The sequence below is a fragment of the Eublepharis macularius genome, chromosome 14 (genome assembly GCF_028583425.1).
Source record: "Eublepharis macularius isolate TG4126 chromosome 14, MPM_Emac_v1.0, whole genome shotgun sequence".
NCBI lineage: Eukaryota > Metazoa > Chordata > Lepidosauria > Squamata > Eublepharidae > Eublepharis > Eublepharis macularius.
This window is the reverse complement of record NC_072803.1, coordinates 48197210-48219232: the sequence shown is the minus strand read 5'-3', so window position 1 is coordinate 48219232 and position 22023 is coordinate 48197210. Positions and strand designations below refer to the sequence as shown.

Below are 22023 nucleotides of genomic sequence, written 5' to 3'. Positions count from 1 at the left end.
CTAGATACACCTTACAAACAAATGTTAAACATAAAGAGGGAGAGAGAACAGGCTAAATTATAAGCATTACCACCACAATTCACAGAAGGAAAAGTTCTACTCTCGTCATTGCTCCATAGACATAATTTGACAGTTTTCACAACTCCTCTTTCCTGGTGAATGCCAGGAAAACTGGAAGGCAGTAGGAAAAAGGGGAGACACAAAATGAGATGGCTTAACTCAGTGAGAGAAGCCACAATCTCCAGTTTGCAAGATCTGAGCAAGGGTGTTAATGGCAGGAAGTTGTGGGGGTCTTTCATTTATAGGGTCATTATAAGCCAGAGACAATTTGATGGCACGTAACACAAACACACATTCACACACAGAAAATGATATTCCTGTACAGAAAAAAAGTCTGACATTCCTAGAATTACTTGTTTATCTGAAGTTCTTTGAAAGCATCATAGAGGTGAAGTACCAATGATACACTGGGTTATAGAACAGCATATACCCTTGAAGAAACAAGCATGATTACAACATGGATACAATCCCTTTCCGTTGCCTAGGAATAGCATAGTGAATTCTATAATATGCTCCTATTATCCTATGCCTTGGTATGAGAAGTAATGATCCGCTAGACAGAGAGCTAGTTTGAATACTACCATTGTGTTCCTATGAATGGAAACTTTAGACTTGCCTGTCTCTGGTTGCCACCATTAAACTCCTTTTGAAACAGCCCAATTACGGTTGAATGTGTGATCTAAAAGATTCAGTTCTCGTGCTAGAGAGGTGGGCCACCTTAGCCAAGTGTTTTGATAAGATGATCGTGTGAACCACAGCTGCACAGAATCCAGATGCAAGCCATGCCATCATCCCCCAAAATGATGGAAGTATTTTGACACTCAAGAGAGGTATTTTGGATCCCACACCGGCTGCAACAAGCTCCCCCCTTGTCAGTCCAAAGCTGCACACCTACAAGTGATCACATCAATAAAGGCAGCAAGGGTGGCGCAGAGAGTTTATAATCTAGCTTAATAAGGAGTAGGCTACTAAGGGCTGTGTTCTCACGTCCCTCCTTGCATCATCATAAATACACACTACAACACTGTCATGTTGAGAAACACACAGACGTGACAAAGTAACATCACAGGTACTTGAAGCTACAGAAGACAGGGAAGGTGGAGACCAACACAGAGATTCCACTGGCAGCGGCAGTGTAGCCTGGATCCAGTTCTAGCTTGAAAAATGCTCAGCTTGTGACCACTAAAAGAAGTTCTTTTATTACTCGCTTCCTTTCCAATCCGTTCCTCCTGCCCAGTGAAAATTTCTTTTCCACCACGTGGGATGCTGACACAGGGCCTTGTCAAATCGTTGCCTAGCACCACTGGTTGCAGGGGCAGTCAGAAAAGGTTCATTCTGCCCTGCTGAAAGGCAGCTAATGCTGTCTTGCTCCATCAGTCTATTTGGATACAAGTGTAGGGACTCACCAACAGCAATAGGATAAATAGGCATCGCTTCCTAACGGAATGACTCTATGCCGATAATCCATACCATTAGAAGAAAATCCAAAGTACAACATCATGATCGTCACACATGGAAGAAGTGCTCTTTTAAGAGAAACAATCAAGGGACTCATCTACTGCTGAAATAACTTGGTATTGAAAAGCAGCTATAAGGTCCCCAACCCTCATGCACTGGTCAAAATCCAGCGAAGCTAAACTTTGAACAGATACACAGCTCTAATTAGCATGCACTAGACTGTGGTCATTTAAAGCGAAACAAGCCTCCACACAATTTACATCAAAGAAAGCTATACTTAGAATCCTAGTGGCTTTTAAAGATGGAACACGGACGTATGTGTTTTGTTTTCCAAACGTAGTCAAAAAGGGTAGGTCTTAGGATTTTTGAAGCTGCACCCATTTTCATCTATAGTTCCAGTAAATCAGTGTCACAGAACTCCCCTGATTCAAATTTCAGTTTCTCTGAGAAGTGCCATAATCAGAATTAAGGATTCAAGTCAAGATTTCCATCCAGCAACGTGACTTCTGACCCCAATCTAACACACACTCAGCAGATTACAGGCTAGCTGAAGGTCTGCGCAGTGTATCCATTGCTGAGCTGCACCATTTCTGACAGTGGGGGAGGACACAATCGTCTTTGCATATACAGAACTGGGCTATTAGGAATAACGTTCTAGAGTAAGCTTTTCCTGTACATACCAACGCTGCACATAATAGTTCACGCAGATGAGTAAACACTGATGTGCCCACTGCAGTCCAAAAGGATGCAGCCTAGTAATAGGTACCATCACAAACAGCTCCCATGAGTGTTTCCTGGCTTTGCTCCATTAAGATCAGTGGGATGTGTTGCCACATAAAAACTATTACCCGGAAGCCAACACACAGGCAGGCCACTGCTGGCTACAGCAGACCAAGCTGTCCCCTCCACGTAGAGCAGACTCACCTGTTTCACAGGCCTGAAGGAGTCTCCCTGAACTGCAGTTACATTTAGGGTCAGAGTACATAACACCCCTTCTGAATTGCATTCAGTATTCAAATTTGGCCTCTCCACTGTATCGGGTTGGTTAAATGGAGGCACTCCCCCACACATGCACACTCCAACACACTGAAAAAAGCATAAAAAGAACCAGCCGATACATGTCATGTTAAAGCATCCGACTCTGCCACTAAGGAGCCAGATAAGTTTTGTTACATTACTCCACGGCATAAAGGCATGAACTAACGTGGTCCTTAACATTTCTACCCAGTTATCTCTTTTCAAATTAACACACACACACAAACACACGCCAATTGCTTCCTCAGATGTTTTCCTCCCATGCACACCCATAAAGTCAAATTCCCTGTTCTGGAGGAGTCTGACACCAATCTGCCATTCCTGGAATTACTGGAAAGGAATTTGTCACTTGGCAGATGTTAATCGGCCCCTTCCACAGCTGTGGTCGAAATGGCCTTGACGTAATAAGGCCCTTCATGCATATAACCCCGAAGCTTTAAAAAATGTTGGTTCCCAAAGATCTCCGCACTTGTCTTGGAACTGGCAAGGGTCTTGACAAGTTCGTATTTGGCTTCCTTGGAAGACTTATCGGGATCCACCGATCTGTCCACGACATATTCCACAAAGCCTGGGCTAGCCACCATCATCCTCTGGGCCCAGGGCTGGTTAGCGATGGCCTAAAGCATTAAAAGAACATGTTAAAATTAGAGCTCAAGAGCCTAACCAGGACATGAAGAAACCTCAGATTTGAGAGTCAGAATCAGCAACAGGAGGCAACGTGAACACCCGTGGCAGATACAAGGCTCTCACGCAACCTGTTGATTCCATTATGGTGACTTTCACTCTCCCACGTATCAGACCAGTTTGCTGGTGCCACTGACTAACGCCGAATGCTTTTTAAAAAAATCACACCCTCCAAAGATCATTTAGCCATACAGCCCTATTGAAAAGTGGGGCACTTACAGTGAAGACCCGTAAGGCACCGCAGTGGAGGTCAGGGAATGGCTGTGTACTGATACTCCTGATGAGTTCCAGAGGCTGGCTAGACAGGCAGGAGAACCAGGACTCTGTCATTCTCAAGAGGTCTTCTGTCTGCTGGTCTGGCTGTAAGTAAAAAAAAAAAAAGGCAGAAGATACAATTCCCAGTTTTACCCACAAGCACCAAGCCTCGGAGACATTTGTTCATGCTGGAATATACAGGAAGGGTCTCTCAAATCTTCTATGAAATAAAAGCAACTCGATGCTTCACCTGTAGGAACAACTTCCTTGCCTTGTGCTAGAGAGACAGTTTGGAGTAGTGGTTAAGAGCGCAGGACTCTAATCTGGAGAGCTGGGTTTGATTCCCCACTCCTCCACTTGAAGCCAGCTGGGTGACCTTGGGCTAGTCACAGCTCTCCCAGAGCTCTCTCAGCCCCACCCACCTCACAGGGTGTGTTGTTGTGAGGATAAGAATAACATACTTTGTAAACCGCTCTGAGTGGACATTAAGTTGTCCTGAAGGGCGGTATATAAATCGAATGTTATTATTATATGTCGGGAATGACACTGTTTTTAGTTCATGCTTGGGTAAGTGTGAAGAACTTCCCAGTAAGAATTACTCATTAGGGAACTCCAGGATGCAGAAAGGCCACCAAATGTTCTACCACTTTACATGCTACAGGGCTTGATTTGTTCACGGCTTGCAACCAGAAGAAAACAAGGTCACCCCACCCCCACCCCAACACACACACATTGGCTAGGGGCGAAATTCCTGAAGTCTTTAATTTAAGACCCAGCCGTAATCAAAAGTTAAAAACATGTCTTTAAATGCACCGAGATACCATTTTGCTAACTGAAATATACCTTATTAGTCACAGGGCCATCTGACATGCTACTTTAATCATACTTCTTTCTTGAATCGCATTTTAAAATCCATTTCATAAGACTTCATTATTCAACCTGTTCTTTTCACCATCACTGAAATGCTGATGTACTGTACAGCTTATAAATAAAATCATGTTTGACAGTAACTTTCCATCTTGTTTCCCACTCAGAAAAGATTCTTGTGGAAAGAGATACTGGTAGGAAAATTATACTCAGAGGAGAATAGCTGACACCCTGTACAGGGGCTGGAGTGTCAGAAAAGGATCTGGGGGACCCAGGTTCAAATCCCCACTCTGCTAGGGAAGCTTGCTGAGTGACCTTGGGCCAGTCACACACTCTCAGCCTAACCTACTTCACAGGGTTGTTGTGAGGATAAAACTGAGGAAGGGAGAATAATGTTAGCTGCTTGGGTCCCATATAGGGAGACAGGAGGAATATAAATGAAGCAAAAACAAATTCAAAATTGCTCAGCAGTTCTTTGACCCACGAAGTTAGCCATGCAAAACTGAAAATCAGTTACAATTTTATACAGCTTACCAGTAAATACAAAAGAGATGCCAGGGCATCCAGGCATCGGACCCTCAGCTCTGTTGGGGCACTTTTTGCTTGACAGCCCATTTGGTTTAGCACATGATGAAATCGCCTCCCTGCAAAGATATAAGGAACAGATTCTCTCTTTACAGTTCTTCCGTCACAGCCAGCTAGTTTGCACTGAAAAGTGACAGTAAGACATCAAGCTCTCTCACCAGTCTTGAGGAACTGCCAAATGTGAAGCTCATTAAGAGTTCTGAAGGAAGAATTTGCCAAGCTGCACGCCCGTCACCCCAAGTGTAAAAAAAAGCCTCCTAGCTATATCGCAATAAGACCCACCAAATAACCATCAGCAAGCTAGGCAAGAACCATCTCTGAAGGTCCGGAAGGTCTATCCTCCAGTTTCATAAGAAATCTTCTTGGATCTCAAGTCTCCTGGAATAACCTACCCTTAGTTTGCTTGGCATTCCAATCTACTTACACATTATAAGGGCTGATCAGACTGAACTAAGGAAGCAAAGAAAACATTTCCTGGGTAATTATGGGATTGTATCTTTGCTCATGGCTTGGCTCAGAAACAGCATGGCAATCTTGTCCTATAGGCAATTCCCATCCACCCCCTCTTGACTCCCTGTGTAATCCTAAAGCTCTTTCTTCGCCCGCTGAAGCTACATGCAAGTTTCTCAGGTACCCCTTCTTCTTTGGCAGGCAACACTCCCTGAGCAAACATAGCTGCTATTCCAGATGTTTCAGCTCCAGGGCGAGCTCTCAGTTCATTGGGGGGGGGGGGTGCTTCCCAGATGAACTGAGCAAATCTTTGACTCTTTGGCAATTTGACTGAGAAGACTCTAGCAGAGCAGGTACACAAAACGGCAAAGGTAACCAAGGAGTTTTGAACAACAAAAAAATAAAATTGTAGAAAGTAACTAAAATATTAATTTAAAACATCCGTATTCAGAAAGACATAAATTAGATTAACGCCATATGGTTCTATATATACATACTAAAACCTTGTATATAAATAAAGTTAAATATAATAGTACAACTTATTTCCATATGTATAAAACCAATAAAACCAGATGCATTTTGGCCCAAAGACCTTCCTCAGTGGTGTGAAAATATCACAGATAGCACCCCATGAATAAAATACATAAATTAAACAAACATGAACTAGCACACAGTGAATGCGATTCCTAGAACTACTCATTTCTCACTTCTGGGTTGTACCCGGAAGTGATATATCAACACAGAGGTTGAGGATTTCTCCCCTTTGTCTTTCTTCCACCACTGCTCTGAGCCATAAGCAGGCATACGGTAAGCCTAGAAAAAGCCGTTTCCAACTCTTCTAAGTACTGGGAATACTTATTTAAAATACTTCTATGCTCCCTTTCCACCCTAGGCAGTGAACATTACCCTGAGGGAGGAAGACTAGTAAAAGTTAATGAAGGAACACCAAACAAAACAGAATGTCTTCCAATAGAAAAAGATGTCTATACTTCTTTAGAGCAAGATTAAAGTCCAGTAGCACCCTAAAGACCAACTAGATTTCCAGGGTATGAGCTCCCGAGAGACAGAGCGCCAACTCTCAAAAGCTCATAGCCAGGAAATCTAGCTGTCTTTAAGGTGCTACTGGATCTGAATCTTACTCTTCTACTCTTGAATAGCCACACAATTTTGTTCACTTCCACTCAAAATTCTTCTTTCCCCAGGGAAGCTTTTAAGTTCAAAATTTCTGCAAACTGCTTGTGTCACCCTTTCTCCTCTACTTAAGGAAAAGAATCCTCTTTAAATATACGCACATCAGCTGTACTCACCCATCTTCTGCAAGACCAGCTTTCCCTCCACCGTCGACCCCAAGATCCCAAGCGTATCCACAGCAACACCATACATGGTCTGGTCGTGGCCTTCTGCCATGCTGAAGACCTTCTTCATAAAGATGGGGTATTGCTCACATATCTGGTCTGGACTGTCGACTATGGCAAGGTTCCCAAAAAACTTTACAAAGCCTGCCAAACCCAGAGGAAGAACCTGCGTTAGTTACAGCCTTCAGGATAGCACCTCGAAAGAGCAGTGGCTGAAGGGAAACCTATACCAAAGCAGAAGGAGAAAATGCATAGCAAGTTGTTTTATAAGCAACAAGAATGCCTAAAGTTACTGAAGATATGTAAGTACATAATGAGGGGAAAGGCAAGGAAATTTTTCTCAAGGTTAATTTTGTTCAACCAATACAAAACAACCTGATTATGAAAAGATTTGGACCTTTATACTTTAAAAAGTAGCACTGGATACTGCAGTAAAGTTTTCATTTCTTTATACCATGAAAATATATTTTGAATTTCAAAGTGTCTGCTTTACATTGCCTGGAGCCTGTGCCCTTTTTTAAACAGGCAGACCACTTACAAGCATTCTGGACTTCCTTCTTAAATTAAATTCTAGCCCTTTTACATGCAGCAATGCGAAACACCACATTTCCAATTTCACTTTGGAGAGAAGCAGTGTGGTGTAGGAGTTAGAGAACTGAATGAAGACTGGGGAAATCCAGGTTCAAATCTCCATTCAACCGCAATGTTTATTTAGGGATCCCAGGGTCAGTCACTCTCTGTTTAACCTACTTTGCGGGGTTCTTGCGAGAATAAAGCGGGAGAGAAATATGGGCAGCACAAAAGGAGGATAGAGTAAAAATATAAAGGTTCTGAACAGCTTGCCCAGTCTAGATACACTCTCAGGCTGTCTATTGTCTGACATTATAAAACAAATAGACGGGGGCTTAATTTAAAAAGTGGGATGAGGACAACAACCATTGGATGCCTCTGACAACCTGGACGTTCCTTGTGAGCCTTTGGTGCTCTCCTGAATGCCCTTGAGGATGGATGACAAGCATCACCCTGAAACTGAACTCAAAATAAGCCCCACGAACAAGAACACTATGTCACCTGGCAAGTAGAAGCTGGAAAAAGGATCAGAGTCTGCCCCAATGATAATGTTGGATATCTTGTCGATGACTCCTTGCTGGGCAAGGTACTGACGCCCGTGATGAGTGTGGGCAAGAGACGTCACCATCTCGACACAGGTAGCTCTGCAATGTGGAAAATATTGTAGTCACAAAGACCTTTTCAAATTCCTTCTGCATTTGATCAGCCTCAGATTTCACCACAAACTGCACTGCAGCAGCGATAACGCCTCACCCCAAAGGCATCCCTGTCAAAATTACAATGCTGGAAGGCAGATGCTTGATTGGCACTTTTAAGGTTCAGAGGTTAGGCTGAAGAAACCTCTACAAGTAAGCAAAAGATACTGGGACTGAGTTTTTTTGGCGGGAGAATGTGAATTCTTAGGCCAATACGGTGCAGCCAACAGAACAAAGGAGTTTCTTCCTCTGAATTCAGGATTCATGAACAATGGACTCAGAAATCTCTAGCCAGTGGTTCGAAATTTTCCATCAGACAAGATAGGAAGGGTCTGATGGTACTGCCAAGGGGGGAAATGTGCTTTGTTAAAATACCTGATTTTGATATCAGAGTGTTAAGAAGGAGAGACTCCACTGGAAAAATAAAGAGCATCCACAGAAGAGAGGTCAAGATGCAAGTTAGATAAAAAGTGGGTTCACGGGAGAGTGTATTCCAGAGCACAAAAGCATGAAATATAAGCCTGGTAATTAAGGTTATTCTGCCTAACTTTAACTCACCGTCATCGGGGTGTAAGTTTTAAATGTACGAAGAGAGGACTGGACATATTTTCCCTTTGCTCAGTAGATAAAACCATTTTTGCTCAGCTGCATACTCCTCCTTTTCCTAATCACTGACAGCAATTACAAGCCAAAATTTCCCTTTCATAAATAAGAAATCATGATAAATTTTATAAAATAAAAAACATAGTAATCTGCCTGCCCCCATATAAAAAGCTTAACGTGATTTACACAGGATGGGAAGGTGGGGAGACTCCTATTTGGACCTGAATTACTTGAACAAGTAAGATTCCCCATGGCTTTCTCAGGCCCACAGAACTTTGGAGCAAGTGGCTAGGAAAAGCCCAGGGTTCTTTAGCTGAAGAAGAGTCAGTAAAAAGATGCCTTAGTTGTCCAGGGACTAGACTGCATCTCTCCACAAACTTCTGATGGTGAATTCCTCATTAAGTTCTAGCAACTTGTGATCTATAAAATCTGGTAAACTCCACATCCTGCTATACTCCTCAATAAAACTGAGATGACAAAACATTTGAGATGTAACACACAGAAATCCATGCAACGTCCACCTCCAGGCTCGACTACTGCAACTTACTCTATGCTGGGCTGTCCTTGGGCCTAACCCAGAAGTTACAGCTGGTCCAGAACGCAGTAGCACGGATCCTTACTGGAACGCCAACCTGAGCGCATATTCATCCTGTGCTGTGCCAGCTGCACTGGCTCCCAGTGGAGTTCCATATCCAGTTCAAGGTGCTAACTCTAGGGTTTAATGCCCTTCACGGACTGGGACCAGCATACCTGCAGGACCGCCTCTTCCATTACATCCCCTGCAGGGCGTTGCACTCTGCGGACAAGCAACTCCTGATGGCCCCCGGCCCAAAGGCCTCGACCAGGGCCAGGGCTTTTTCTGCCCTGGCCCGGGCCTGGTGGAACACGCTCCCGCTGGAGATTTGGGCCCTGCGGGACCTGTTACAGTTCCGCAGGGCCTGTAAAATAGAGATGTTCCACTGGGCCTTTGGTTGAGGGCCAGTGGGTGTCCCCCTTCTTCCACCCAAGACCACCACTTTTTATGGGACTGCCCTCGGCCATGTGCTACGCCCATATATGTGCCCATATACAGACTCCCAACTGTTTATTTAAGAAGCCGCACCTGGACTATTTTAATGACTGTTTTAAGATTATTATTGATTGTATAGTTTTATGATCAACTTACTGTATTTTATGAATGTTGTGAGCCACCCTGAGCCCATTTGTGGGGAGGGCAGAGTATAAATCAAAATAAATAAATAAATATTTGATGCCATTGGTAGCTGTTGCTGCTAAAGAGGAGACATTCCCGGACTGGAAAATGAACATCTATTTACCTTCTGGAATACCAGTACACAATGATTTATAGTACAGTATATTAATAGCTTAGACGGCAAACCCTTTGGGAGGAAAACATGCTCTAAGCTCATGGGATGGAACAGGAGAGGAATCAAAATAAAACTCATCCATGTACAGTAGTAGCCAGTTTGATACAGACTTCCTTGCATTAACGCAACTGAGCATCTCTTTCCTGATTTTCTTAAAGGTCTCACACGAATACACATCTTCAGTGCAGAAAAACAGAACTTTCAGCAGACAATCCAGGCTTTGGTGGTCTTTCACACATCAGAATCAAGAATCAGCTCAGGCAGTCAACGTTACTGTTCCCAGATGCCTGGCTATTTAAGGCACGTACAGAACAAAATAAGCTGACTCCACAACTGTTAAAATGCTGAAGGAGGGCAGACGTGTAGCAGAACAATACCCAAACTGTTCCAATGGGGATTGACTGTTAAGAAAATCAGGAATAAATCCAGTGTGTGCAGAAAAGCCCCAGGAGAAAAAGGCAGTGAAATAGCAGAGATTGCAAGGCTGCAACTCAAGAACCTAGAGCTGACATGAAAACACTGGCTGGCAAAGAAATTAAACCTCTGCATAAGCAGGAATAGGGGCATATCCAAGACCACGAAAGATCAAACACTCAGACAGAGTGGTTTGCTTTTATAAGCCATCTTGCCACGCACCTGACAAGCACGTCATTCCCCGTCAGCTCCCCAATCAGCTGCGAAAGCAGTCCGCTGTTCACGCAGTAGTTCAGAGAATCTGCCGACACTGAGGCGATGTTGACAACTAGCTAACACAAAAGCACAGGGGAAAGAGTCTTAGAAGCCAAAAGGTAGAGAATGATCAGGCATGATTCGTCCCGACTGCATGTTGATTCATGCAGAAGTCCATTCAAAGCAGTGTGAAGCTGCAGCAACCAGCACATCAGCTTCTAGGTGGCTCATCTTCTCACATCTTATCTCTCAAGGAAGAAAGCCGGGGAAGCTGCCCTCCTCCACTTGATCCTGCCACATCCTTCAGATGTGCTATACCTTTTAAGCAGGCTAAGCATCCAGGGAGGGAGTGTGGCTCTACATTTCCAAGCACAATTCAAAGTGTTGGGGTTTTACCTTTTAAGCCCCAAATAGCTTGGGGCCAGGGTATCTGAAGGACCCTCTCCTCCCATACTGTCCAGTTAAGATCTGCCTCACATGCCCTGCTCTCCATACCCCTGCCAGCAGAGAGAAGCAGCATCCAGAGACAGGGCTTTCTTGGCAGTGGCACCTCAACAGTAGAGAGCCCTTACTGTTAAGGTTCACCTGGCACCTATGCTATTTTCTTTTAGGTGCCAGGCCAAAAATAATGTAAGCATGCTTTTTTGTCTAAAAATGCTACATTCATTCGTTTTTAATGCTGGGTTTTATTTTAATGTTTGTATTTTATTATGTTATTTTGTTAAGTAGCCTTGGACGAGTTCTCCAGGAGAGGCTGAATAAAAATCTATTAATATACCCAGAACAGGCCACAACCTGGATACCCCAGGTAAGCAGATTGGAACTTTCCTGCCTCTCCCCTTCCACGGGAGTCCACTGATCTCCAAGAAATGCTGCTCCTGGAGGGACAGGAATGACAAGTGTGCAGCAGGAAGGAGGAATAAGTGGAAACTGCCAACCCAGGATGCTCCAAACAACCTTATCTTGCCAGCACTGAAACCTTGCAACTGTCCAATTTCAGAAGGTATGGTTGCTCCCCCTTATCCTCCATGATGCTCGTTCACATGATTTGCTCCATCGTCTTTCAGCTGCTTTCTTCCAGAAGGACAAAAACATTTCCACTATATAACACAATCCCTTCGTCATTACCCACTAAGGCTTATCAAGCAACCAGGCCACCAAGGAAGGAAAGGCTCTTGCCTCGTACACTCGGTAGCGTATGACGTCGCTCTTGGCCATCACGTTTTTCAAGTCAACCAGCAAGTTGCCGGCCAGCAGTGCCTCCAACCCTTCGGGGGACTGTGCTATTCTTGACAGAGACTTGATAGCCTGGAAAATAAAGAACGGCTGTAAGAGCAAGAACAGGAGCAGCAATGGGCAATGGAACAAAACAGATCAGGACAGGCTTCTTTAGGGACCACGTACAATCAAGTTGTAAAAGTCTGAGGAGGGATGAGCGCCAAGTTCTAGCTCCCACACCTAAAATTCAACATGTTGGATTACTTCTGACGTTACTACTCCGACAAGAAATAATTCAGAACACTTTGATTAGATTTCAAATTGTAAAACAGACTAAGGGAAAAAGCTAAAAAGCATACAATAGGTTAGCTTTCTATTATCCTGCATGAATACTTCAGTAACTCTGACATGTTTGCTTCCTAAGAACCCTAAAATGTTTTTCTCACACACTGGAGAGTTACTGTGGTGTAGTGGGTTAGAGTTTCAGACTAGGATCTGGGAGTCCCAAGTTTAAATTACCACTTTGCTGTGAAATCTTATTGGGCAACACTGGACCAGGAACACGTTTTTAGCCTAACCCACCTCACAGGATCATTGTGAGGATAAAATGGAGGAGAGGAGAATGATGAACGCCACTTCGGGTCCCCGTTGGGGAGAAAGGCGGGATATAAATGAAGTCAATAAGCATCCAGCCAATCATACTTTTAAGTCATCAACCCATCCACTCACAGGCAAACCAAGCCATTGCTTCAACTGCAAACCAATCATTGTTGCAGTTCGTCAACCCTTTTCAAGTTCTATCCCTCCCTCAACCAACAGTGAAATTTTTCCAAGCCTTTTCTCAAAACTCCCTAACTCAACTGCAGCCCCTCCCCACAACATCTTTATACCGGAATTTGAAGCAAAAGTCCATTTTTGCCTCAATACCCCATTTATGTCTCAAGGTAGATATACCTAGTGCCTTCTCTACACCAGGCAGCGTCTTGTCCTGTGCGCCCAGATTTTTGGGGTGTAGATTTGTTTTTTCCCTTCTTTTCTGTGGTTGCCATACAGCGGCTGGCCTAATTTTTTTAAGCACTTTATCTCTACAGATTTCATGATGTTGTTTTATTGTCCAGTAATCTTGGATCCAGTGTTGGGAAAATGTCAGGAACATTTTTCACATCAAAAATAAAACTTACATGTCAGAGCCCCGCTGGACCCAATGAAGAGCCCACCTAATCCCATGTTTTGCTTTCAACAGCTGCCAGCCAGATACCTCGGGGAAGCTGCCAAGCAGAGTCTGAAGAGCACTGCTGTCCCCGGCTTCTGGCACAGAGAGGAATGCGGTCTCAACTCTCACCGCAGCAGCTCCATTTAGCTCTCGCGGATAAACACCACCAATAACTAACTAGATAACTATCTGCCTTTAAGCCCTCTTTAGGACCGCCCGGAGAGCACAATGATTTTGCCTAATCCGAGTCATCGCTAAACCTTGTAGCAATAATTCTGGGCACAAAGCAGAGATGGAAAGGCTCTTCTAGGTCACATTCTGTGCAATCAGAGAGGAAAAGCAGACGAGTCTTGCAAATAAGTTCACATAAAAGGCTCCCCCACCCACACAGTCTTGCTTATCTGCCCAGAACATGCACACCTATTGCAATGATTGGTGGCACACCAAGGGTCTAAGAGAACCAGTTATCTTCCCGTTTGCACAGGCTTTAAAGGACATCCATCAGTGACACGTAGCAATTAGAGAACCGGACTAGGATCGAGGAGATATGGGTTCAAATTCCCACCTTAGCAGGCGTGGGTGAGTAACAGATGTGGGTGTCCTTTGGGCCAATCCTCACCCCCCCAGCGTCACATATATCTTAGGGTGGTTGAGAGAAAGAGCCCCGTGTGTCCCCCTAATCTTGGTGTCTGAAGTATAGATTCAAAAAGGCTTTTTACTCAGATAGGAGGGCAGCATTGTAGGGAGGGGGTCTCAGATGCTTCATTAATAAGTTAGGGACCACATATTTCACTACTATGTTGTATTGCATATTATCTGCTGCTTTAAATTTGTACTCCTATATACTATCTATGCTTCATGTTGTCTAATGTCAGTCCTAAAACTGATTATGTTCTGTTTCAGCAATTCTTCAACTCTGTATTGGGTCTTTGCTAATGCTATGCCATTGTAAACTGTATTTATTCATCCTATGGCATTGTCTACGAAAATATCCTTGACATTGTATGGAAATGTCTTTGATACTGATTGTACTAATCTCACAATATGTAGTCCGCCTTGAATCTCAGTGAGAAAGGCGGACTATAAATGACATAAATAAATAAAAATAGATTCAATCAATCAGAATGAGTGGCTATTAAAAAAATACCTGCTACAGTCAAAAGCATTGCATCAGCTTGCAACTCTTACCTCCTTGGCCACCGATATTTTCTCTGCGGCAATGCAATAAATGATCTGCCTCAGCAATTCTGGAGTGTTGAGGATTTCTTTAACAGCATCAGAGTCTTCAACTATCCTTCCAACCTAAACATTCAACAGTGCGGTAAGACACTAGAGCAGCTCCAACAGCTGCATATTTTACAAGCTTGTACAGTTCAATAAAGCATTCCAACTTCACCCTCCCATCGCCAGAGATGATCTTTGACATATGCAGATTTAGACGCATGACTAATCAATCGAGATGTCTCTAAACAATTGCCATCTGGAGTTTTCGCTAGTGCGTCTAAGGACATTAAGGCCGTGGCATGTCAACCTGGTGTGGTGCAGTGGCTGGTGGGATGAACTGTGAAAACCTGTGTCCAGATCCCCACTCAGGCATGAAGCTCACTGGGTGTCCTTAAAAGAAGCAAAATATAGTATCTACCTGAGATATAGTAAGAATTTTGACTGAATCATGCTGATGGAAGAGGCCTTTCTGAAGTTGTTCTCCAAAGTTTCGAATTACATATAAGGGGTCCATGGCTTGCAGGAACCGCTCCAGGATCACAATACATGAGGAGATCTGTTCACTGTATGATGGAGATGGGGGAGAGGAAAATGCCTGTAAGCAACTAACCAGGGACTCCACCATTTACAAAATTCAGATTTAAACTCAGAACGGTAACACAAATTGATGCTGTTCACAAGGACTACATCCAATTTCAGTCATTTTAAGGTCACATTTTTTAATATAACATGCATCATGCAATTCTCCACATACAACTCTAATCATTTATATTACCTACAGAGACAAACCACCCCCAGTAACAGAGCAGCTTCTAAAAGGGCAGGCAGAAATCCAAAGACTAGCAGTCACACATCAGCTGCTTATGCACACATCAAATCAAATCAAATTTATTATTACGGTCCTAGACCAGCAAAAGAATTACAGGAATGATCAATGTTACAGAGATAAACTAGAGAATTCCGATTAAAAGATACCTCAGTAACATAATAGATTACATTGCCTTAAAATATTTAAAATGGCTGTCGTCTTATTGGTGGCTGTGTCTACCATGATCCTGAAGGGGCCCTGGGTAGGATTACGATGGCCTGACAACCAAAGAGCCCCTTGAGGAATACTGATATGTGCAGACAAGAACTCTCTATACTATCATGGAATGTTATGGGGTGGTATAATAGGAGAAAGGAGAATAGCACTATCAATTATGTTTCTAACTTTGACATGATACTGTTTCAGGAGACGTGGTGTCTTGAGTCTCCAGCTCTGAGTGGCTACCAAATTTTTGCCTTAGCAGCTCAGCCTTCACTACATGGGAGAGCAAAAGGAGGTTTATCCATTATGATCTCTAGCACCCTCAATGGGGAAATTGCCACGCTCCCCTCATTTAACTCAAATGCTATGGCTGTGGCTTTCCATCAGCAATATTGCTCCTTTATAATTATTAATGTCTATCTGCCTCCAGCGCAAGCAAAAGAACAAATAGAAAAACTCTGGGCAGGCCTAGAAACATACATTGGTCAGTTATCTTCAATATATCCTACTGCACAGCTGTTAGTGGGTGGAGACTTTAATGCTCAGAGAGGGGTGGATGATGCTAGCCTATATTCCCAGTTTAAGACTTGTCCTCCTAGCATTTCTATTCAAACTTTACCATATGCTCGTTCTTCAAAAGACCCTAAAGCCAACTATTCAGGATTTCTCCTGACACAAATGGCATTTTGAAACAACTTATGCATATTGAATGGTTCAATTTTGAATGATTACCCTGGCGAATATACCTATTGGTCAGGAGATAGAATGAGTACAATTGATTATGTTATGGTTTCAGACAACCTTATGCACACATCAGTTAATGCACTTTTATTAATGCACTTTGTTTGCAAGGAGATTGTCCTGGGTGAAAACAGGAAAAAGCATCACTTGCAAACGACTGCTAAAGTGCACTGAAGGTGCATTATCCAATCTCTGTGAAAGCAATCGTCACAGAAACCAGAATTACCACCACAGTTCTTAACGGCCTTTCTATTGTATTTTTACCCTTCTTCAGCCAAATAATTGGCTCCCAGAGCAATCCATTTAAAAGCAATAGAGAAAGCCAGCGTGGCGTAGTGGCTAGAGTAACGGACTTGGATCTGGCCGACCCAGATTCAATTCTCTATTCTGCCATGGAAGCTCGCTGGGTGATCTGAGGCCAGTCACACACAACTAGCCCGGCCTACATCGCAGGGCTGTTGAGCAAAAGAAATGGAGACCGGAAGAATGATGTATGCTGCTTTAAGTCCCCATTGGGGAGAAAGGCCAGGTATAAATGAAGTAAAATTAAGCAATAAATTAAAAAGTAAGTAACTATTTAATGGAAAGGAGTTTTCAGTAAGGTCTGGTGTCCAGGCATGATGAAAACGTCCTAGCTGCTTCTCCCCATGGGCCTCAACAATGGCAGCTGGGAAGAAGGGGTTATTCTGCCCTTCCTCCAGTGACCCATGGGCAGCACGTAACTATGCACAGTGTACTCTTCACATATTTTGTTCTTACAAAAGCTACGTTGGCTAGGCAGATCAAGACACAGCGACCAGCTCCAGCCCAAGGTCACCCAGTGAGTTTCATGGCTTAGTAGGGATTTGAACACTGATCTTCCTATTCAGAGGCTGACATTCTAGCCCCGACGCCATGCTGGCAGTAACAATTCAACCGTGTCCTGCTCAACCCATCAGCGCCATACTGTTGCCAGCTGGGTGCTCAAACACCTGTTTTTGCAGTTCTAAGCCAGTAAACTGAGCAGAGGATTTTTTTTTTTAATCAAGCCCTTGGTGGGCTGCCACACATGGCCAATATCATTCAACATCATGGTGGCTGATTCCGCACACGTTGGATAATGCACTTTCAATGCACTTTATCAATCGTTTGAGGTGGATTATTTGTTCCGCACACAAAAAAAAATCCATTCCAAATGATCTATAAAGAGGTTTGGAAGTGCATTATCCAACATGTGCGGAATCACTCGGTGGGCCGTGAGTTGCGAGTCCTTTTCTTGCCTGCTCCAACACCAAGCCAGAGTGGTTACACAAATCCCCTAGAAACATCTAATAACAATAACAACAAGAATGTAAACATTTTGATACATGACAGAGTTTTAACACATTTTTGGAACAAAAATCAACCCTAGTAACTGAGCACTCAAAGCATGTTTTCATCTTAAGCCATCATGAGTTATTTGAATCAGGCTCAGGTTTATTATTACAGTCTGCGACCAGCACATATAAAACCATTTGCAAATCAGTTTAAAAACCGTAAAGACTGGATACAGGAGAAGAGCAAAACATAAATATAAGAGTAAAAGAAAAATAAAATCATCATAAATTAGTTGTTTAAAAGGTTAAAATACATTCACTCTGCCTTATGCGATTTGCATTGCTTGTAGACCTGGGCACAGAATCTTGCTACTTGACGTGTTGTCTGGTGATTCCAACCAGACAAAAGATAATCAAGTTTGATTTTATTTGAACTTCCAGGGAATCTTTCTACTAATGGACTGATGGTTTCCGTTCTAATTTTACGGTGACTTGGGCAGCTGAAGAAGATGTGCTCCATTGAGTCAATTTCTCTTAGGGGATAGGAGCAAAGCCTAAGAGAGTAATGGACAGCTTTAAACTTTCCTTCCAGAACGGCTGAGGGTAGAGTCGAACCACTTATTTGAATTAGTATGAGGCTTTAATAGACATTTTAAGACTTTGGCTTTAAATTTTAGGTAAGCCATGAGATGGAAAGGTAGGGAACAACTCTGATATCTAAATAAGAGTACTAGGAGACTTCATATGCTAAAATGTTTATTGTGGCAGCAGCTTTTGAGAGCTACATTCCACTTGTTCAGATGCATGAAGTGCTACTCAGTAGACAGAAGCATATACACACAGCGAGAATAAAGGGGATGTAGATCACTTCTAACTATTCATTAACAAGTAAAGATCAATAGGACAGTTACTCTCTGTAGTGAGCTAGTCGCTCGCAATCTCTATTGAGCACAAACGTAATAGTGTTCATACAGGAAAGAATAAATGAACATAAACCTGACATTAGAAATCACAACACTCAAAAATCGGTGAGAAAACATTTTACTCTTCCAGGACATTCTATTGCTGACCCAAGAGTGGCTGTCATCATACAGAGAAACTTCAAAGGAAGATTACAATGGAAGATTGCTGAAACTGAGTTCCTCCCCTTCTCTAATGAAGCTAACTATATTTCACATTGTACTTCCACATTCTATCTTGCTTCTTTGCAACACACCTCCCACCTTCGGGCTGGAATAAAAAGACTCATATCCCCATTCCTACTTGTATCCGATGAAGGGAGCTTGACTCTCAAAAGCTTATACCCTGGAAATTCTTGATGATCTTTTAGGTGCTAGTGGATTCAAACCATAATGGTCAATCTCTGCACAAGATAACTGAAAAAAAATAAAAACAGAAATTCTACAACCTGTGAGGGAACATTTCAACCTCATTGGACATTCAATATCAGTCTTAAAGGTAGCCATGTTTCTGCCAAAAAAGAAAAAAAATCAAAGAGGAAGTTATTGAGTGGGAACCTATGTGCAGATTTAAACCTATTTAATACCTTGTATCTGCACCTATGTGCAGATTTAAGTTTAGGCTTAACATAGATTAACTAGCTCACTACTGAAAGCAATCATGCCTTCTTACTGGCTACGGACACCATTCATTCAACTTAGTTTGCCAATTCATTAACAGCTGGGAGTGGCCCACACCTGCTCTGCTTGAATTGCTTAGTCTTTCTACTGGATCGTTCCATCTGCATTCTGCACTGTCATACTGCACACCTCCATCTTCAAAAGCTGGGCCTTCTGGACTCCAGTTGTAGTCACCCCTCTCTGTCTGTACCCTTGTGCCAACTGAGGGTAATGCTTTACGCATCTGACAAATCAGGCTTTTAGTTCATAAAAGCTTCTGCCAATCATTTGCTTACTCTTAAGATGTCCCAGGACATACTGTTTTCATAAGATTCCTCTTTTAGCTCTGATGCGACTAAAGCCTGGCTCCTGCAAAAAGGCTGAAGATCAGGAGTGACATGCATAAAGTATTATCTTTAGCTGGTATGCAAAGACACAGAAAGGAAAAATGCAACAGGTGGGGCCAAAAAATCCTGAAATGCAAGACAACTACTGTGGGACAGGAACATTTCTATATAGAGCCCAAATTAATAATAGAACTAACATTTCATGGCTCTAACAAATTGGGCCCTGGTCAAGAAAGCTGACAGCAAAGAAAATCTGTTGTTCTTTAAGGTGCCACAACGTTTTTGACTAGATGAGACTAATGCAGCTACCCGGTGAGGGGGAGAAATGAAGCTATTTCTCAGCTACTTCTCCCTAAAAGATACTCAAAGCTGTTTACAACAGAACAAATATTAATCCAAATACTCAAGACTAGCAAACCATTCTAAACTAGAACAACATCTTAACTTCTTCTGCTGGTTTTAAATCTTTGTAAATTTTTATGCATATACCCTACTACACTCTTTATTAAAATATCTATGAAATTCTCTGTACGACTCACAGTACATAATCCACCTTGAGCCTCAATGAGAAAAGCAGACTATAACATAAATACATGGGGAAAAAGTAATAACAATGACCAGCACAGTGTAGTGTCTAGTTGACACGGGTTGAAATCCTGGGTTTGCCATGGACCTTGATCCAGTCACTGGATCACCTACTTTGCTGGATGCTCTTAATCTAGTCACTCTCGCTCACCCTAGTCTACTTCACTGGGTTGTTGTGAGGACAAAACAGAAGAAAGCGGAACAGTGTTGTAAGCCACTTTGCTTCCCCATCCACGAGGAAATCGTTACATAAACACGTAAGACTGCCCTGCTTTTCCTTCCCCTGAGTTTTTGCACATAACTGAACACTTAAACAAAAGTCAATTAAAGCAAGCAAACCAGCAACACAACTGGTTTAAACTTTTCAGAAAACAGCAGGTGCGTATTCAACAGCACCTCGTAATCCACCTTGGATTTCAGTGAGAAAAGCAGACTATAAATAAAATAAATATAAATACATAATAAAGTAGCTATCCATTTGTTTTAAGGCATTTGCATCCCTCCCACACACACACACACACCCCTTTTCCACAAAAGCAGCTTTCAACAACAGACTGGATGGAAAGAGACTCGAAGCGTAGAAGCAACGAACTCATGCAAGGAAAGAAGGGTCCGCTTTCCCGCCCGCACCTGTCACCCCGCGCCATGAGAACGAAGAGCCCCTCCACGGGGAATACGGGACCCCGCTCCCGGAGAGCGCCGGGCGCCAAAGCCTGCACCGCCACGCGCAAGTCGCGCAGCTCCTCCGTCGGCTCTCGCAGCCCCGACAGCCGCCTGAGCAGCTCCAGCGCCGCTTCCACCCCAGGCGTCGCCATCTTGGATGTGGCGGGAGAGGGGAGGGAGCAGGAGGAAGACTGGGGGAGAGGAAAGGGGAGGAGCCTGGTTGGACTTCCGCCCTTAGCGACCCGAGCGGCCGCGTAACTAAGGGACCCCTGTACGCCCCCGCGCCGCCAGTCACGGGGCCCCGCCCCTTTGTCTCGAGAGATGGACGTCACCTCGCTCTTGAGGTCCTGATTGGTCCAGAGAGAAAAGGCGGGGAGAAGAGGAGCAGGTGGGACGAACTTGCCCACCCATCCAGTCCTTAGGGGATTTGATCTCGTTTTTCAAGATGGCTTCTATGGGGCAGATTGAGGCTCCTTAGGTTGCCAACCTCCAGGGCACGGCTGGAGAGCTCCCTTAATTACGACTCCAGAGGAGTTAGGCGTGTTCGTCTGTAGTAGCAAAATAGAAAAGACTCCAGTAGCACCTTTAAGACTAACCAACTTTACTGTAGCATAAGCTTTCGAGAACCACAGTTCTCTTCATCTGATGCTCTCCATGCCCCAGAGATTACAGCTGTTCTCCATGCCCCAGAGATCAGCTCCCTTGGAGAAAATGGGTATTTTAGAGGATGGTCTCTGGCAATATATCTTTCTGAGGTTTCTCTCCTTCCCAAATCTTGCCTTCTTCAGGGTCAACCCACAAAACTACCAGGAATTTCCCAGACTGGAGCTGGTACCTCTCATGAACCAAGGGAGAAGAGCTGTGTGTGTATATAAACTGCACTTAAGTTGCTGCTGGTTTATGGTAACTCCATGGGGTGCATGGCAAGAGATTAATAGAGGTAGTTTGCCATTGCCTGCTTCTGCAACCCTGGTCTTCATTGGAGGTCTCCCGCCCAAGTACTATCCAGGGCCGACACTACTTAGCTTCTGAGATCTGATGAGACTGAGCTAGCTTGGGCCATGCAGGTGAAGGTGTTTGTAACTATATTGGTCCAAAATGAAACCCTCAAAACAAACCACTGTCCACTTCCCATAATACCTTTATTGGGATCAGCTATAATGAAGTGTGTACAAGCTTTCCAGTTCGCCACAACTCTTCCTCAAGCTAGATGTTACAAAAAATTTTAAAAATTAAAAAGGAGGTTGGGAGAGAAAAAAATATTCCAGTCCATAATTTTAAAGGCATTCTCTCCGGACATCTTTGTGCTGAATGTCGAAGCTTGTAGACGCTGACGTCTTTGATGTAGGTTGCCCTGTAATCTTTTCCTCCTTGTTCAAATGGTGCCTGGAATTAGAGGTTGCTTGTTCTACTTGGATGTTTCCTACCCTCTCCC

The 22023-nt window shown here is 43.5% G+C and overlaps 1 protein-coding gene across 1 annotated transcript; it reads right to left on the bottom strand.

Annotated features, from left to right (window-relative positions):
- Positions 1-404: 404 nt before the first annotated feature.
- On the bottom strand, positions 405-20740 carry PSMD5 (proteasome 26S subunit, non-ATPase 5). The gene is made up of 10 exons (XM_054997260.1): positions 20556-20740; positions 14727-14871; positions 14273-14386; positions 11833-11961; positions 10621-10730; positions 7821-7963; positions 6702-6893; positions 4894-5003; positions 3457-3597; positions 405-3170 (listed from the first exon to the last, which is right to left on the bottom strand). The coding sequence occupies exons 1-10, from the start codon at positions 20738-20740 to the stop codon at positions 2913-2915; spliced, it is 1527 nt and encodes a 508-aa protein (XP_054853235.1). The 3' UTR covers positions 405-2912.
- Positions 20741-22023: the final 1283 nt, after the last annotated feature.